Source organism: Saccostrea cucullata, unplaced genomic scaffold (assembly GCF_032062105.1).
Source record: "Saccostrea cucullata isolate Sc308-1 unplaced genomic scaffold, CSIRO_AGI_Scuc_v1 ctg385, whole genome shotgun sequence".
In the NCBI taxonomy this organism is placed as follows: domain Eukaryota; kingdom Metazoa; phylum Mollusca; class Bivalvia; order Ostreida; family Ostreidae; genus Saccostrea; species Saccostrea cuccullata.
In genome coordinates this window covers 116,793-137,500 of record NW_026922796.1, presented here as the reverse complement: position 1 = coordinate 137,500, position 20,708 = coordinate 116,793, and the positions used below count along the sequence as shown (strand labels likewise).

Genomic DNA, 20,708 nt, shown 5'->3' with positions numbered 1-20,708 from the left:
GGGGGTCCTGTATGTTTATCACACCTTTCAATTTTTTAGTTCTGACCACATCAAGTGTTTAACACACTCAACTGATATCCAGTGAAATTCATCCTCCAGGTTTCACCACAACACTGATTACAAACTTACATGTACCTTGTAAATTATCCATTTTCAGACACAATTAATTAAGAAATAAACAACAATGTTAAAAAGTTATCTGGGAAATGAACGTTTAGTTGGTCACGTGATCAAATCCTAATATAATTAAGAATACTGTAAATTAACTTTTATTCACATGTGAAAAATATTTGCGAGTTTTGTGATCTTCTTTAGTTTTTAATATTAATCGCCGCAAACCATTTATTTGGCTTCGTTTTTGTAGAAAATGTTTTCTTATTCATGAATTTAATCATTGCGGATTGATTTTAAACTGACGAATCTCTAATATAAGATGACGCGGATAATGCTTGGTTTACAGTAAGTGAAAAATTATTGGCATCTTTTAAAAATCCTTTCAAAAAGTTTATTTGAATCTTGACCCCAAGGGGGGGGGGGGTAGAGCAGGGCCACAATGGACAATCAAAGTTTTACATAGGAATATATAGGAAAAAAACCTTCTCCATAACAGCAAAGTTATGATTGGTCATTGTACGGATCATCTCAGGTAGTGTAAATTCAAGTTTGTTCAAATCATGAACCTTGGGGGGAAGGAGGGGCCACAAGGGATGATCAAAGTTTTACAGATGAATATATAGGGAAAAATCTTTAAATACCCAATTTTACGTTAACGCCCCCAAAATCTACCTGATTCAAGATCAATAATTTACCACTTGTCAATCATTAAAAAAACAATAGCTTCTGATTTGATTGACAGATCAGCTACCTGTGCTACCTGATAATCTGAGTTTGCATGTTAAAGACAATTGCCTTGTCGTGCGCCAAATTCTTTCATGTACCCACCTTGTATACATGTGGGTTAAAAAACTTCAATATGTTTGAATTTTATTTCAAAAAATAATTGAAAGTAGATTATTAAACATTGACATCATAAAATATTTCTTTTCAATCTTCACTGCTGTTTGTTACTTGTAAGCATTATCGTCTACAAAACCTGTATAATAAATAAAGTGTACCGTCCACAGATACCGGTGTAGCATAATGTTTTAATACCGCGATATATTGAACCCAGGTTCAAAATATCGCATAATATTTTGAACCCAGGTTCACTTTTTCGCTGCGATATATTGAACCCCCTTATAAAATATAGAACCCCTACCTTTTTTATTTAAGAGGTAGGGGGTTCAAAATATTATGGCCATAATATATCGAGTCCCCTGCCCTTTTAATTTCACATGGAGGGGGTTCAAAATATTATGGCCATTAAATATTGAACCCCCTCCCTGTAAAATTAAAAGGGCAGAGGACTCAATATTTTATGGCCATTAAATATTGAACCCCCTCCCTGTAAAATTAAAAGGGCAGGGGACTCAATATTTTATGGCCATAATATTTTGAACCCCCTCCCTGTAAAATTAAAAGGGCAGGGGACTCAATATTTTATGGCCATAATATTTTGAACCCCTCCCTCTTAAATTAAAAGGACAGGGGGTTCAATATTTTATGGTCATAATATTTTGAACCCCCCTCCCTCTTAAATTAAAAGGGCAGGGGGACTCAATATTTTATGGCCATAATATTTCGAACCCCCTCCCTCATAAATTAAAAGGGCAGGGGAACTCAGTATTTTATGGCCATAATATTTTGAACCCCCCTCCCTGTAAAATGAAATGGATGGGGGACTCAATATTTTATGGCCATAATATTTTGACCTCCCCCCTCTTATATTAAAAGAGCAGGGGGACTCAATATTTTATGGCCATAATATTTTGAACCCCGGGTTCAATATTTTATAGGGGGGGTTCAATATTTCGCAGCGATATTTTGAACCCGGGTTCAAAATATCGTGGGGTTCAATAGATTATGTGACACCGGCTCTATTTTATCGTAATTGGAAGTCCACTGATTAAAATTATTTTTTAGGAAATGGGATATAAGAAAAGATATTCACCACTTATTAACATCATAGTTTACAAAAGATGTTTTATTTGTACAATGGCTACAATTATTTGCACAATGTTTTACAGAAATTTATGTCAGAATTAATGCTCAATTTTCTTCAGTGTCTTTCTATATTTGGAATGAAAATGTAAAGATAATTAATTATAGTGATCGATTCTGAAAAGAAATCTTTGGAACGATAAAATTTTGTCAACACATGAAAAAAATGTTTCACTCAAAACTAGACACAAAACATGTAATGTTGACCCTGATTACCAAACACAGACTTCCTATGTAATGCTATGTGTATATAGATTTTTAACATCTTGGATATTGGGGGTCTCCAGGTAAATAACATCACTGTTACTTCGATCACTGCCCCTCCTCAGGTAACCGTACAGTAAAAAATTGGGTCTTTAAATATTTCCTACTCAAGAACAGCAAAGCCATGATTGGTCATACAGGTAAATATCAGTATCTCGAACATGGGATATCTCGAATACCCCGCTTATGTCGAAGTCGATCGCCGGTCCCGGCCGTTTTCTCTCTATATATGATTTAAAAAACACCTGATATCTCGAACACGGTAATCTCGAATACCCCGCTTATGTCGAAGTATATTCAAAGTCCCAAGCCCTTTTTTACCTGGCTTATCTCGAAGTGCAGTGAATTTTTCGGTCTACTGAACACACCTGGCGTCGTGACTTCACACACTCTCGCCAGTGGCTATTAATTAACACCTTCAAACTTGGGGAATCTTAATTAATCCCAAGCTCATGTTGATGTCGGGTATCTGTGACAGGTTAATTGGTTTGACAGCTTGGGTGTTTGGTGTAGTCTACGACCGATAAAACAAACCACTTCACAGCAACTCAGAAATTAAATTACCGATATTGCATTTAATAATATGCTCTGTATAATTAAATTCCTAAATTCATAAAACAAAAATATATTTCACAATAGACTTAAACAGTTAAGTTGCAGTGCATAATGCACAGTGATTGATTACATTCATGTTTATCTGCGTATAAATAGATAACCTTGACCGCCATTTGCATTGTTAGTTTCGTAAACTATGTGTTCCTAATAGTAGACTAGTACTTCGTAATGCTATACATGTAAGCTATTAATATCAAGTACACAGTTTGAATACTGATTATTTTTTTTAAAAACATTTTGCACTAAATTTCATCACATTATGTTTTTAAAAAATTCGTCTTTTTCTTTTCTTACGGAGAAGGTTCTTCAACTACAACGCTAATGATACATCCCGTTTGACCACGTAAGCATGGCCTGGAAAATGTAAATTCGCTGAATATGCAATAAGGCATGCATATTAAATTGTTTTACAATTATACACGATAAAGAAAACAACAGCATTGTTTTTGTTAATATTTATTGCGAATATGCCTGAGACTTTACCATAAAGACTGCATGTTTTGTAATACAGGATAGTGTTACTGTTACGCATGAAGATATACGAAAAAATGGGACATCGTTGATTCGACTTTGAAAGATAACTTCGGATATCTCGAACCCCCGGATATCTCGAAGTCGTGTCCAGGTCCCCTCAACTTCGAGATACTGATATTTCACTGTATTTATATGTTTCCCTTACAGAAATTTCTGATAAGTGCATGACTTATAAGTGATTTATTCTTTTACTTATAAGTTGTTTATTCTGGACTTACACTTCACTGATACATTTATCTTATAAGTGACTAATATGTTATGCATTAGGATTTTATATGCAAATGAGGTGCTTTACCTATAAGTGACTTATAAGCCAGTATTAGCCACTTATGCTTTATGCAAGTATAGTCACTTATAAGTGACTATAAGTGACTTATAAGTCAAGCATTAACCCTTCATACTTTATCAAGTATTAGTCATCTATAAGTCATCTATAAGTCACTTATAAGTGAAGTACAACACTACCAGTAAGATCTTAAATTAGAACAGAACTTCCAACCATGCAGGGGTTGCATGATATGTTCAAAGCTATGTTTTACATATACACATGTATCTGCACTTTAGATGAAATAATCAAGTAAAAGTTTTATGAAAAAAAATCCCTTTCATATGGCAATTCTTTGATGATGCAAACTTAACATATTAATTCAGTTTACAAACAAGAATGTTGAACAAAAAGGCAACAAGATTTAATGACCTTGAGGCTTCTTCAAATTTATGAAATCTAAAAGCAACTGAGTCAATTGATTCAAAATTTCATGCAAAGGAAGTTAAAATAGAGAGATGATGTAAATAGAACCTACTTGTTCACCGTGTATATCCCAACATGCGGGGTGTATACTATGTTGTGTGCGGGGTGTATGCTTCCGAAGCGAGAGAAAGGGGTCAATGTAGGTTCTTTGTCCATTTTCTCAACTTATAGATATTTTTCGCCAGAAAGCATATGCCTACGGAAGAAAGCATTATCTAAGGAGTATATGGATACCTATGAATCCACTGGAAACCTTCTAGTTTTATCAAACACCTCAACACAATTCCGAGGATCGGAGAAAGATTGACGCTACACTGTTTTTAGCTCTACTGGTCAGAGACCAGAAGAGCTTATGCGATAGTAATGCGTCCGGCGTCCATCCGTCTGTCTGTCTGTCTGTAAACAATTTTTCAAAATGCTACTCCTCCTACAGTTTTGTTCTGATTTCAATATAACTTGGCACACAAGTAGACTACACTAAGATACATAATTCTGTATATCGGTTTTTGATTTCGATAAATGGTGTTGCCATGGTTACTAACTTGGCACACAAGTAGACGACACCAAGATACATAATTCTGTATATCGGTTTTTGATTTCCTTGAACGGTGTTGTCGTGGTTACTAAAAATAGAAATTTCTGTGAAATTCTTTCAAAATGCTACTCCTACTACAGTTTTGGTCTGATTTCAATATAACTTGGCACACAAGTAGACTACACCAAGATACATAATTCTGTATATCGGTTTTTGATTTCCTTGAACGGTGTTGTCGTGGTTACTAGAAATAGAAATTTCTGTAAAATTGTTTCTAAATGCTACTCCTCCTACAGTTTTGGTCTGATTTCAATATAACTTGGCACACAAGTAGACTGCATTAAGATACATAAATAGTTTTACTGGTTTTTGATTTCCTTGAACGGTGTTGTCTTGGTTACTTAAAATAGAAATTTCTGTAAAATTGTTTCAAAATGCTACTCCTCCTACAGTTTTGGTCTGATTTCAATATAACTTGTCACACAAGTAGACTACACTAAGATCCATAATTGTGTGTATCGGTTTTTGATTTCCAGTAATGGTGTTGCCGTGGTTACTAAAAATAAAAATGTCTATAAAATTGTTTCAAAATGCTACTTCTCCTACAGTTTTGGTCTGATTTCAATATAACTTGGCACACAAGTAGACTACACTAGGAACATAAAGAGACTTTATCAAGGATCATTATTCTATGTATTGCTGTTGAAAAGTTTCAATTCCCAACTGCTTAAGTACTTTTCTCTTCCTTTGCCATAAGTACAAACCAGTAGAGCTTCAGTCTCGACAGAGACTTCTGGTTATGATCAAATATCAGAAGAAAGCTTTGCTTTATCATCACTTTTATATTATTGTCACATACATGTTTACTATATAAACGTTTGTACAAATTGTCTGGTAATAAAACCGTTCGTATATAAAGATATTGACGAAAAATCAATGTTGTGTCTGGGGTGTATGCAACATGTTGTACGCAGGGTGTATACCCCATATTTTTCTTAGGATTGTTACTGCGAAGTATCTGTGGAAATATTATTTACACAGGTTCATTAGCGACAGGTAGTGTTGATAAAAGACCTTAATACTCATGCCAAACCAAAAGGTAAAGTCCATAAACTTACTGAAGTGTAAAACAAATTAACTAAATTTAAAAAAATCAAAAGAATAAAAAAAATTAAAAACAAACTATCATATTCAATCATAATAGACGCTAGGAGCGATTGTTATCTGAATTAATGCATAGATGGCGCAATGGTCTAAATCTACGTAATCATAAATATAAAATCTCTCCAAAGGGGCCCTCCCCCCTCCCTGCATTGAGGACACTTTGTCCTTTCTTCGGATCATTTTAATCTAAATATTTCGCCTGTTAAAAATAATAGAAAAACTACATGAATGGTGTATTATGCATAAATCTCTTTTTTGTTTAAGCAAATCTTATGTTATCAATACATGTAATTTTAAGCATTTATGGCAGTGATGTAGAATCTTTTTTTAAGGGGGGGGGGATTCCTGAAAAAAAAACCTTGACATAAGTTGACTAGCTATAAAAAAAGGGGGGTTATCGTAACTCAAAACTCCTATTTCAGATGGGGTTGAAGGTCCCATCTTTTTTCATTAACAATTCTCCATTTTTTACTTAAACATACTACATAATCATTGTCTGACTATTCTGCTACAGAAAAAGGGGGAGGCAACTTGACTTTTGATGAACATTTTCTGTAGTGAAAAGTTGTGTCTGGAACAAAAAGGGGGTTATACTACGTGTTTGTATGATATATTTAATTAATTTTCCTTTCAATTTTTGCAATATGTGGACTCAATTGTCCTTATCTGAAAAGATTTCATATTTTACAGATCACAATAAACATGTAAAGCCAGCTATAAAAATGCACATTTGTGATAAGGAACGACAATTTTCTGAGGGCATGCACAATTGAAAAAAAAAAACTGTTATGGGTACAATTACAATTTTACGTTGACGTGTAATTAATATCAATTAATGTTCACCCCTCCTCTAATTTATTATTGTATATACACGTAGTCAAGTTACCCCCCCCCCACCCCAAATGACCTAAGACACAAACACCCCCCCCCCCCCCCCCCCCCCCCCCCCCCCATTCCTAAAAAAATATGTACTCAGTACAATACAATGCCTCAATTTAAAACAAATAGTTAACTGCCAAATGTGAGCTCCTGGGGGCAAAGTACACAGCATATAAATACTACATGAAGGAAAAAAATTTTGCGGTGTTTATGACATTACAAAAAGCTAAGTATTTTCAATAAAAGGGGTGTGGAGATAACAAACAGTATTCAATCTCAAAGTAAACATTACAAAACAAGAGCAGAGCAAACACGGACCCCCAAAACATCAGAGGTGGGATCAGGTGCCAAGGAGGAGTGAGCATCCCCTGCTGACCGGTCACACCCGCCGTGTGCTCATTGTCATGATCGTGAAATAACGGGAAAATCCGTCGTCAATTCAGTGTATAAATAATGGACTAACAATTGGTATGAAAAACGTCAGTCAGCATTTGACTCAATGATAAACTGTATTTGTTGACAAGGTCATTGGATCGACCATAGAACTTACGAAATGATGACTTTAAACAAGACTGCTGATATTCTTGTTTCGTCAATTTGCTTGTCAATAATTTACCTCGTTTTAGAAATTGTTCATACGTAGAGCATGCTCTTGCGTATCGAATCAACTGAGATATACATACACTCCGTATGCAGTATCATTTAATAAATAATGAAAAAGGTTAAACAGAAATTATGAGAAAATGTTAAATGTTCAAAATGATGCATGAGTGAAGCATTTATTAAGGAATGATCAGTGGCGGATTTAAGGGGGGGTGCAACCGGCGCGCCCCCCCCCCCCCTAAAATTGTCAAAATTAATGTAAATCACAGTTTCGTCTAGAAAATTTAAATATGTATACTTGGTAGACCCCATTTTTACCCTAAAAAATTTCTAGAATCCAGGAGCTTCCGGGGGCTTTGCCCCCTGCACCCCCATCAGAGCTTCGCCCTGGACCCACTGGGGCCTCAAAGCGGCCCCCAGACCCCCTGCCTACTTTTGGCGCCCCTCTAACTTCAATTCCTGGATCCGCGCCTAATGATCTGAATAAGGTGTCTTTAAATCGAAGAAATGAATTGTTGTTCATCACATTAAACAGTTAAACAAAGCACCCTGTACATTTACTTCCATGTGCATGCAACGCCAAAAGTGCGATGAACATGTATCATTTTTTTCCCTGTTAATCGAATTCATGAACCTGAAAGTTGTGCTATTACAAAACTGGTGAATAATTTAAAAAATAAATATAACTGTCACAAAAGTCAATTGTTAAGAAATTTTTTAATGATATTTCAGAAAATGAGAGTAAAGAGAGGGGTATACACCCCGCGTGCAACATGTTGCATACACCCCGGACACAACATTGATTTTTCGTCAATATCTTTATATACGAACTGTTTTATTTACAGACAATTTGTACAAAAGTTTATATAGTAAACATGCATTTAACAATAATATAAAAGCGATGATAAAGCAAAGCTTTCTTCTAATATTTGATCATAAACACAGTGTAACGCCAATCTTTCTCCGATCCTCGGAATTGTGTTGAGGTGTTTGAGAAAACTAAAGTCTACAGTGAATTCATAGATATCCATTTACTCCTTAGATAATGCTTCCTTCTGTAGGCACATGCTTTCTGGCGAAAAATATCCGTAAGTTGAGAAAATGGACAAAGAACCTACATTGACCCCTTTTCTCTCGCTTCGGAAGCATACACCCCGCGCACAACATAGTATACACCCCGCATGTTGGCATATACACGGTGTTGTTGTACCTGATGTGAAGGCATACTCAAAATAAATCTAAAATCTCTAACACCCTTTCACAGACACAAACTTGGTTTCAAATTCTTGTTGCTGATCTCTGCAGAGACAAACTTTCTGATTGGCTACCTTGAATACCCATAATGCTCCTTGAGAGAAGTCTAGTATATGGTAAAAATTCTAAGTCCACACTTATACTTGCTCATACCATACTGATCTTCACTTATAAGTGAGGTGTAAGTGAAATATTCACTGATATGTAGCTCATCTTTACTTATAAGTGAAGTATTAACGAAATCTGTTCCTCACTTATACTTACTTTGACTTATAGTACACTTGTAAGTAAATTTCAAAATTTATAAGTGACTTATAAATTGCTAATAAGTGGATTATAAAACACTTATAAGTTTCTATTAGTTTTTTCTGTAAGGGTTAGAATCATCCTCAGGTTTCTGATTTTCCTAGCCACAGTGTCCAGGTGAATGATGTGGCCCAAGGGCCTCTTTTTAACAAAAGTTACCCTTTGTTCTGGGGTGCAAGCCCATGTTAATGACGAAGTTGGAACAGATACTGAGAATGTTGAACTTTGGTTTCATTTTTTTTATACACAGGTTGAAGTTCTTGTTAATACATGTAGAAGAGATCTGGATTTGAGTCAGGGAGCAATTTCGTCTTCAATATTAAATAAGGGGGGGAAAGTAATACAGGAAGATATTCAAAAGAAATATCCAAATGGAATTAAATTTGCTGAAGTTGCAGTATCTCGGGTTGGTACATTGAATTGCAGACACATCTTCCATAGTGCTCTGTTTCTCTGGACCCCACACGGAAATTTCTCTCTAAAGGTAATAATTTCTTTCATTCCAAATATTTAACAATTCAATATGTTTGTTTTAGCACAGGGTGAAAGGGCTCACATGATACTTATTATCTTTTTATTTGAAAAATATAAGAATTTCATGAAAAAAATTATATTTTTATGCAAATTTCATGTGAATAATTGTGTATAATATTCACATATTTTTTTTGGTAACTTTTATGTGAATTTTTCTTTGTGGATATTTATGTGATATGCTCTTCATGTAGAATTCATATGAAAGTAATATCAAAATCACATGTTTATTGAAGTTTTCATATAAATTTAAAATATTTTGTTTTTCATCTCTTTCTCGTGTGGAGAAATCACATTCATACAAAAGAACTAACCACACTAACTCTAGATTCCTGCCTGCACAGATTATTAGATGTGGATGATTTTGAAATTGCTCATGTATTGAAAAACAAAAATGTTCATCCATTTTATTTTTTTTTAGGTTCTAAAACTGATGATTTGGAACTGTTTGGCAAAGGCTGATGAGCTAAGATGCAAAACTATAGCATTTCCATCACTAGGAACAGGAAACCTGGGGTATCCATACCAGCTTGTAGCAGAAACGATATACCACACAGTAGAGTGTTATGAGGAGTGCAACAAAGACACAAACATAACAGATGTTAAACTTGTTTTATTTGAGGACGTCTGTATCCAAGTAAGACTTCACTTTGATAAAACTTTGAGCTCCATTATTCAACGACTCAGAGAAATTGTTGCTTGAAGTTGGTAGAATTTTCTGATTGTTAATTATTCATGACATGATCATTACACCTGCACTTTCTAAAGAAAGTATGGATATATTCTTTTATTGTTGCTTGAATTTCTCTGTCTTCATTGAATTTTGTGCGTCATTTGAAATTTTGACAATATATCCAGATACATACAACTGAAGGTATTAAGCTGATTTGTCTTCCACTGTAGTAAAAGTGGAGGCCTTTGAGGTTGTCACCATCTCAGTAGTATCTAGTTAAATGTAGATTTATGTATTTTAATGATTTTTTTTGCCAGCAATTCAAGGCCACTGAACGTAGAAGAAAGCATTCTCAGTTATTTCAATCCAGGGAAGGTAATTCTTTATATTAAAGATATGTGTGCTGTGTTAAACAGTATTTTTTCACAGCTGAAACCAAACAAAAATTTCTGAAGTATGATAAGCTATCAAAAATGAAGCATTCTTGCAAATTGGACGAAATATTATTTGGTATTAACAAAGTACTGGTCGGGAAAAGAACACGATATTCTCATGCATATTTATAAAGAACTGCGTATATGCTGGATCTGCACATGTGCGCAGGAAAGCATCGCGAGAATCATCAGAGGCCTGTTCAGCAGAGCGAACGTTTGCGAGCGCTCGCCAAAATTACTATTGGAGGTATAAGGAATTTTGGCGAGCGTTCGCGAACGCTCGCTCTGCTGATTGAGGAAACTATTTTTTGTGATGTCTGTTCAGTGAGGAACCACCTGAACATGACTGACAAATTGACCAATCAGCTCAATGAGTTGCATTTAATGCATTTATGGGTTACTACATAAAATACTACATGTGTTTTTCGAAAAGGCTAGTTTTTTAAATCACTCTCGGAGAGACGTGATGCATTTTCCCAAGCATTAACATGCTTAATGCATTATGTACATTATTATCTACTAATCCCATGCTCACATTTGCATACATTGTCAAATGATTAGCAATGATAAAAATTAGATTTTCCCCACTCCATTGTACAGGTCCGTTTGTTTACAGTTTCCCCGTGCTGCACTGTTAGTGAAAAGACAATTTCATGTGACTATTTATTCCTCGGTACAAAAAGCAACCAACTCTAAGGTGTGCTCACGTATTGACAATGGTTACAATGTGTACAACTTCAAAACATACAGTATGCTACTCAATGCACTTTCTACGATCAATGCACATGAGAATTAATATACTAGAGACAATTTCAAGGGGAGACAGGACACATGTCACATGACTAAAAAGACATATCACGTCATAATTGGTGATGATATACATGTTAAACGTTGTTAAAATCAACAGTTCTTGTGTATTTTTTTTATTCTAAATTCTAAAATTGTTTTCTAAACATTTAATTTTAGAAATTATTATCAATAAATTTTTTAAAGATTTTGCCATCATTATGATATTGTGAAGTTGCCCAATCCACACATTTGTTTCTCTTTACCCTGCAGTCTGACGTCATAGACGTAGTGTTTGAATTCTCAGTGCAGTGAGATCATGCAAGTACACACACCTGTCATGATCGGTTTTATTTCATAATAAACAGGTCAGAGTCAATGTATCGTGATAAATTTCTGAAGCAGATTTTTTTTAATTAATATTTTTTCGTGTTTAGTAGCAGAGATTCTCTCTATTTAGATAATTCTGAATGTTCATATATTCGAGTGACGTCACAATTGATTTCCCGCACTCAGAAAATACAAACGCGAAGCGTTTTTATCATGCATACGTCTAATTCAACAATGTCCTGTGCGATATTGAGGTAAGCTTCACCTTGTGATATATATGCAGTAAATAATTATGATGAAGGACTGACATTCAATCGTAAATTTAGAAATATTTATTGACAGAATTTTTTTCAAATGAGGATTTTGTCGTTGAAGCTGCCTTGAAAAATGCAGATATTATCCCAAACAAATACTATATAAAACTAAAACAATTGCTTTCAGATAATTTAAACACTATGAATAATGTGAAGTATTTGAGTATATAGTGTTACCTTTCATATTTATCGCTTGTGCGTAAAAATTCGCATTATGGACTCCGTTATGGGCCCGTAAACATGAAGTATCTAAACTCCATACAAACTCTAAACAGGGCGGTATTTGTGGGGCGATATCTTTTAAATAAGTCAAGAAATCCCATGACAGGACCATTTTAAAATGTTAAGTACATATTAAATTAGAAATATAAAAAATACGAAAAAAATTCATTGACAGGAATTTTTTCAGCTAAAGGTCCTGTTCCTATTTAAAAAAAATGTGAAACTTAAGTCTTTTTTATAAATGCATAAACTTTAAATTTCTTAATGTAGTAATAACTTAGCAACAACTAATTCAACCAGTTACATGGCAAATTTACGAATATTGAGTTTAAAAACTGGAGTCTTATTTACTTGTGGAGACTTTATGAGCGGTATTTGTGAGCGCTTTTTAACAAGAAAAACTGAATTTGTTTGTTAATGTGAGCATGGGAATTCTCAATTAGTACCTATTCTTCCAATTTTTCTCAGACACGTTTCAAAAAATTGTAAATTGACTTTCCAGCCGTCATTTGAAATTGCATCCTAAATTTCCCTAACCCACGTGTTTGTAGTAAAAACGTAGTAGACCATCATGCTTTTCGGCTCATTCACGAGATTGGACCATTGTTTGCTGTGAGCATGCGAGACCACGTGATCATGAATATTTCAATAAGAGGTGGTTTAATATCCGACTCGGAGAGAAAATAATTTTAACAAAATAATATTTCATAACTTTTAAAAGGGATGGAGTAGAATTGTCTTATTTGCAGAAAGTATATAACTTATATAACTTATATAACTTGATGAGACACCACATATATTTATTTTTTAAAAATAAAACACTAATACGGAATATATATCTTTAAGTATACATATATAGAAAGTATACGGATGTCAACAAGTATTCATGTACCCAAAACTCAATTATTTATACCATATTCTGTCATTTTGAATATACCGTAGACTTAAATATGTTTACTGTTACTTGTTAAACATCTGCTACTTTTAGCATTCTTAGATTTGAAGTAGTAAAATTAGGTTAACTTTATTTAGTTCTTAAGTACGGGAAAAAGGTGGAAAGTGATTATGTCTTTATAGTTGATCTGGCACCAAAAAGCATGTCCAAAGGTATTTTATTACCCCACCTCTGTCAATTTTTCCATGAAATCCTGGCTTACGATTGGTTGAAGTCTGTCACGTGAAGGCGGTGGATTACTTATACCCGGTCAGTTGTAAATCTATACCCGGTCGATGAATTACGTCACAAACACAAACGTGACGTCATAATAAGCACAGTATAAGCTTGATGAAGCATTTAGCAGAGAAAACCATTTATAAACTACAGATAAAATGTAAATATTACATCAGTGGGGTAAATTCACTCGCCAGGTATGAAACTTACTAACCAGGTATCATCCCATACCCTGTCACTAAAAGACTATGTAACTAATAATTACTAGATCTTGACCCTAACTGGCTTAAGTGATGGTGTAAAACTGGTCTTGGTCCATTGTTTTTATTATAAAAAAAACAGATACAAAGTGTCTGACACATGTGCATCATAATACAGCTTGCATATTGCATTAAAATTGGTTATACCGTATAACTGGATTTTTCTATGGGGTGCTATTTTTTGCGAAATTCTGCGATCAAGTCTTTATCGCAAAAAATTCAATCGCAAAAAATATGTGAATAAAATCTGGAATTTTCAGTTTCGATCATCGAAGTTCTACTTTTACAGATACCGGAAGTATATGTAAATAATGCCATTGCACGTTTTCAATCGTATTTTACAGGTAATTTACTTGATATCAGCAACAATGATTGTTTTCCGAATAAATAAAACGAATTCCTAAAGATTCAATATTTATTTGTTCCTACATTATATTTCATGATTTATTTATATGAAACCCGAATGCATTCCGCGGCTTGATCGGGTCCTTCACCAGTGTTTACCAGATTTTTCTTAATCGGTATTCTGTCCTTGAGAAAAGAATTTCTTGTGTAATATTTGCCCTACTGGGATTATATAAACTCTTTATAATCATAAATGAAAGTTCATAGTCTATGGGAACTTACTGAAACGAACTTCTATTATATTAATTTCAAAGAATTATCGTCTTGGTTTCAATTCAAAATAATTGTGACTTTGTTTCTAATTTACCCTGTGAATAATAACCCATTAATTATTCAACACACGGACGACCCACAGGTGTAGTGTCATCTATGTAAACACCCAATTAACAGCTCAAGGCCTTCATTGTTTCCAGATAAGTCCAGACTGCGTCTATTTTACGCTTGATTGGCGTGTATGCACACGCAATCAAAACTTCAAGAGATAAAGAGTAAAATTCAATGAAATAGGTGTAACGGGACCCAGTTTTGGTTCGAGAGATAGAGAATTTCGAGAGATAGAAGTTCGAGAGATCATTAGTAAATTTGCTTTGTTATATTATAGAGGAAAAAAACGGGACCAGAGGTTCACTTCGAGAGATCGGAGTTCAAGCCATCGAGAGTCACCTGTATTTTAAATTGCTTTTGTTTGTTCAATAAAAAATAAAAATAGACTTTATTGTTGAAATGTCTAGTAATAAAATTCAATAAAAATAGACTTTATTGTCAAAGTGAAATCGCAAAAATTAAAATCGCAAAAAATGAATATACCTATTTCAGGATCAAATCGCAAAAATTTGCACCCGCATTAAAAACCAGTTATAGGGTATTATGAGGTAAGAAAAAAGTCTTAAATTCATATATGGTTTGTATTTTACAGAAAAACACCCCAGTGAATTTCTGACAAGCTCTTTTCAGTCTGTATTGGTCGATTTATTACCCTCAATGTCTGAGTGGAGATGGGGATGTTTACTAAAAATCGGCTTTACTGTGGGTAAGTTTCACAGAAATTATACTGCATGAAGTCTGTTAGTGTATGTGTCAGTCTGTCTGGAACAAAATACTGCAAAACCAACTACTTATATTTGCGTCATCTTTTATTCGTGATTCCTCAGTTTGAAATCAATCCGTAGCAATTAATATTCATGACAGAGGAAACATTTTAGGGGTGAATATCGCCAGAAAACTTAATGTGCAATATATTGCAATATTTGATGGCATATTGCGATAACTATTAATTGCAATATATTGCATTACTGTCAATTTCATGTTAAAGTTTGAAGTGAACTGGAAAATCGTGTATTTTATTCATTAAACTTAAACCTAAATACCATATCTGATCATTTCATGTCAGATATAATGTTTACTGTTTATATACTGTAGTTCCCTGCTGAGTCCTTTGTCTTAGTTTTTAGTGTTAGAGATCGACATTTTTCTCAAGTAAAAGACAGTCGTCGACAGATTCTTCCTTTCTTAAAAATAACTTTGTAAGAAATTTAGAAATTGTCATCATGTCATATCTAAATTTTTCTTTTATTTTTTAAATGTGGTATGCTTTCTCCAGCGTGAGAATCAGAATATTTAAGCATGACAAACCAAAACATTGTTCATACTTTTAACGTGTTTTTGTTTGCCATTTTCATAAAAAAAAAGTACGAAGCGATAAATTGTTTCGAGTACGTAAGTGTTCCAATAAAAAAAATATAAAACTGTTGTTGAATTAAAGGACAAGTGCACTTAAGCAATACTTAATGGGCCCTTTTTATGTGCCATTTCACTTTAGAATATATTAATTTATGAAATAGTTCTCTTTTGGCAATAGTTAGATATAAGTGGATATTTCTAATGAAAAAGCATGTTAATCATCACCTAAATCAGCATGGATTTGAAACAATTAAATATTTTTAAATGCCCATGGATATCCTGAATCCAGAAAAGTTGTAATGAACTGTCTGAGTTTCGTTTATGTAAATCAAGGGGAAGAGATATTTAAATTGAAAATTGAACAATCTGATGGTGGATCATAGACAGGGGCCTTTGCGGAATGTTACTTTTTGCGCCAAATCTGTTTTAAAAAATCGAATGAAGTTGTGTAGTTGCCTGTAGCCAAAATGATCAAACTAAGAAATTGGTACTCTTGCATTTGAAAAAAAATACAATAATAGTTTCATTGAATTTGAAATTAAAAATGAGTGTTTAGGTGGCTTTCAATACCTTTTCACTGTCTTACATGAATGTTGAAAATGTTTGACACTTCTATAAACTTTCTTTACCCTCCTGTGTTCTTAAAAACAAATACATACAAATGTTTCTAAGCGGCACAACTTTGACTAAATTATGCAAAACCTGCCGAAGTTTTTTTAATGAATACCTTTGAGGAATGTTTACCTGGGTAGAACTCATGTGACTATGAGTATTTTTAAATAATTTATTCCACACGTAAGTTCAACATGGGTCATACAGTAAATAGCTCTCACTTGCTGTAGGAAAACCATTGTACTTTTTGTACATTTTTAAAATTCTAAGTACCAGCCTAATTGTGTACAAATTTCCTACTTGCACACAAGTTTTATAAATGTATTGTATGTCTTTTGTCATTGGCACAAGTTTGTACAAAGTTACGCTCATAGTAAACAAAAGCTTTGAAATAAATGACTTTTCGATTTACTATAGAAAATCACAAAATGTTGGCTGACCCCTGCCACATTTTATGGTTTTGTTCTTTGTATATTTGTGAATTTCAGCGGTTGCATTTGTTGAATTGTACGGTTTAGATATCAATTAATGATTTGGGATGAACAATTTTGCTTAAGGTAATTATCCATACCAGGTGAAATAACGCTATATGACATTATTCTTCAGTTGTCAGTGACATTATTACGTCAAACTCGCCCTACGCTTATTCTATCAAAAATGCGTGACTTCTATTTCACTTACCGTGAAAAGAAAGGTACATTACTTTGCAAATAAAAGGCATAAAAAATATGATGTTCAGTTATTTCTGGAATGCGTGATCGAAAGAGAGTTTAAATTTCGGCATGTCAATTTACCCAAATGGACCCAAATGAACCCAAATGGCGACCCAAATGGACTCAAATGACGACCCAAATGGACCCAAATGGCGACCCAAATGGACTTCTGTAGACTTTATTTCAAAACTAGAATGCATCTAGACATTTAAAAAAAAATTATTTATTTTTGCATTTAATTATAAATATTGTTGAATATTCAGAATAAATAAAATAAATGCTGCTGAATGTGTTTTATGTTTATTACAAACATTCAAAATATTCTATAGAAAAATGTGTACAGTATTTTTTTCATTACATGGACACTGAAATAATGAATTCTAAATGAATTATTTTAAAATATAAGAGTTTACCAATCCGAAAGTTTCACATAGTTTTAATCTTTTTGAGTAAATCAGGTACGTAGCAATAGGGGGTGCCCCCCCCCCCCAATATTTTCCAGAGATAACTTTTTACTACTGAAAATGTCCATTGAAAGGCCGATTCCTCCCCTCCCCCCCCCCCCCCCCCCCCCCCCCCCCACACACACACACACTTTCAAAAACGATGCTACATCACTGTAAATAATTAATTTATTACTATTTTATCATAATTTAGTCCAATTGGGTCGCCAACTAAGTCCATTTGGGTCGTCATTTGGGTCCGTTTGGGTTCATTTCACCCTTTAAATTTAGATGATTCGTTAAACCAAAAGTACAACAAAGATGGCATGGGAAGATTGTCTCGAGTACAAGATAAATAAAAGACATCGACAATCAGGTCGTTTTTTAGCTGGGCTTATTGCTCAAAGAGCAATTGCCGGCTAATGTTATCCTGTTCAAGGCAGGAAGTCAACCCCATAGTCGCCATTTTAAAGTTATGAGTAAAAATATAGTTTTTACTCTCAACCGCTTTTGAGATAATACAAACGCTAAATAAAGCAACAAAAATAAAATAAAGGACAATAAAACCACAGGTAGTCAAAGAAGTATGCAAGCATCCTTAGTTATTGTAGATTCAAGTTTGTTCAAGTCATACCCTCTCCCTTTTAAGGATTGGTTGGGACCACTTTTGGGTTTAATCTTTTCAATAATATACTGATTTATGCTTTTTTCCTAGCTACATTGCTCAGGTGAGCAATGTCCCATGGGCCTCTTGTTTTATGTATAACTCTAATGGTGGTTGGACTTAAACCCACAAATCTCAATATGACAGTAACAAAGAAGGGAATACATGATTGTATAATATGATAAATAGGAATGCCTATGAGATCATAGTGGGTGATATAAAAAGGAATAAGGAAAAGGATAAAATTTCAATCAGACAAATTCAACTCTGTTTGTTAAGGCGAGTGCTTACAATGTTATAATTAGCTCACCTGAGCCGAAGGCTCAAGTGAGCTTTTCTGATCACACTTTGTCCGGCGTCCGTCTGTCTGTAAACTTTTCACATTTTCAACTTCTTCTCAAGAACTGCTGGGCCAATTTCAACCAAACTTGTCACAAAGCATCCTTGGGTGAAGGGGATTCAAGTTTGTTCAAATGAAGGGCCACACCCTCATTCAAGGGGAGATAATTGGGAATTAATGAAAATTTGGTGGTATGTTTTAAAATCTTCTTCTAAAGAACCACTGTGCCAGGAAAGATGAAACTTATGGGGAAACATCCTCAGGTAGTGTATATTCAAATTTGTTCAAATCTTGACCTCCGGGGGTAGGACGAGGCCACTGAATGGCCGACCAAAGTTTTACATAAAAATATACCGTAAATCTGGAAATTTTTACGTCGATTTTATTTTGCGAATTCGGGTCAAAATGGTGTTGATTAATTTTTTAAGTTTCAAAATTTTGCGAATTGCCACTGCTTTGTTTACATTTCCTTATTGGTAATTTATTTTTATGCCCCCCTTCGAAGAAGGGAGGGCATATTGCTTTGCTCCTGTCTGTCGGTCGGTCGGTCTGTCGGTCCATTTAGTTTCCGTTCATTTTCTTCACAACCGTTGCACATACTGAAATGAAATTTGGTATACAGGTTTATCAGGTAAATATCTAGGTCAAGTTCTGTTTTGGGTACAATCACACCATTTTTGACAGAGTTATGCCCCTTGGACTTAGAAAAATTCCACTTATTTGCAGTTTCCGTTCATTTTCTTCACAGGGGTTGCACAAATTGAAATGAAATTTAGTATACAGATTTATAAGCTGAATATCTAGGTCAAGTTCTGTTTTGGGTTTGATCACACCATTTTTGACAGAGTTGTGCCCCTTGGACTTAGAAAAATTCCACTTATTTGCAGTTTCCGTTCATTTTCTTTGCAGAGGTTGCACATATTGAAATGAAATTTAGTATACAGATATATCAGCTGAATATCTAGGTCAAGTTCTGTTTTGTGTTCGATCGCACCTTTTTTGTCAGAGTTATGCCCCTTGGACTTGGAAAAATTCCACTTATTTGCAGTTTCCATTCATATTCTTTGCAGAGGTTGCACATAATGAAATAAATTTAGTATACAGATTTTTCAGCTGAATATCTAGGTCAAGTTCTGTTTTGGGTTCGATCGCACCTTTTTTGTCAGAGTTATGCCCTTTTGGACTTGGAAAAATTCCACTTATTTGCAGTTTCCATTCATATTCTTTGCAGAGGTTGCACATAATGAAATAAATTTAGTAATCAGATTTTTCAGCTGAATATCTTAGTCAAGTTCTGTTTTGGGTACGATTCAACATTTTAGACAGAGTTATGCCCTTTTGGACTTAGGAAAAATCCAATTTGGGGTGAGGGGGGGCACAAGTGTTTTACAAACATCTCTTGTTAAGAAAAATATTTTTGCGTATGCAATGAACTCGCAAATTTGGTAAAAACTTATCTACAGCAAAAATTTCCAGATTTACGGTATAGGAAAATTCTTTAAAAATCGTCTTCTCAAGAATAGCGAAGCCAAAATTGATCATATTTATATGGAAGCATTCTCAGGTAGTGTAGATCTGTTTGTTCAAATCATGACCCCCGGGGGTAGGGCGGGGCCACAATGGCCGACCAAAGCTTTACATAGACATATATAGGAAAATTCTTTAAAAATCTTCTTCTCAAGAATAACAAAGCCATAATTAATCATATTTATATGGAAGCATCCTCAGGTAGTGTAGATTCAAGTTTGTTCAAATCATGACCCCCGGGGATAGGGCGGGGCCACAATGGCCGACCAAAGTTTTACATAGACATATATAGGAAAATTCTTTAAAAATCTTCTTCTCAAGAATAGCAAAGCCAGAATTGATCATATTTATATGGAAGCATCCTCAGGTAGTGTAGATTCAAGTTTGTTCAAATCATGCCGACCAAAGTTTTACATAGAAATATATAGGAAAATTCTTTAAAAATCTTCTCAAGAATAGCAAAGTTATAATTGATCATATTTATATGGAAGCATCCTCAGGTAGTGTAGATTCAAGTTTGTTCAAATCATGACCCCCGGGGGTAGGGCGGGGCCACAATGGCCGACCAAAGTTTTATATAGACATATATAGGAAAATT

General features: G+C 34.3%; 1 protein-coding gene across 1 annotated transcript in view; it reads left to right on the top strand.

Annotated features, from left to right (window-relative positions):
- LOC134262489 (uncharacterized) overlaps positions 1-20,708 on the top strand; it is a 118,230-nt gene that overhangs the window by 51,280 nt on the left and 46,242 nt on the right. The window contains exons 8-11 of the mRNA XM_062744886.1: positions 9,256-9,489; positions 9,958-10,173; positions 10,527-10,584; positions 15,048-15,161. Of these exons, the coding sequence (XP_062600870.1) occupies positions 9,256-9,489; positions 9,958-10,173; positions 10,527-10,584; positions 15,048-15,161 (622 nt within the window). The remainder of the gene's footprint in view (positions 1-9,255; positions 9,490-9,957; positions 10,174-10,526; positions 10,585-15,047; positions 15,162-20,708) is intronic.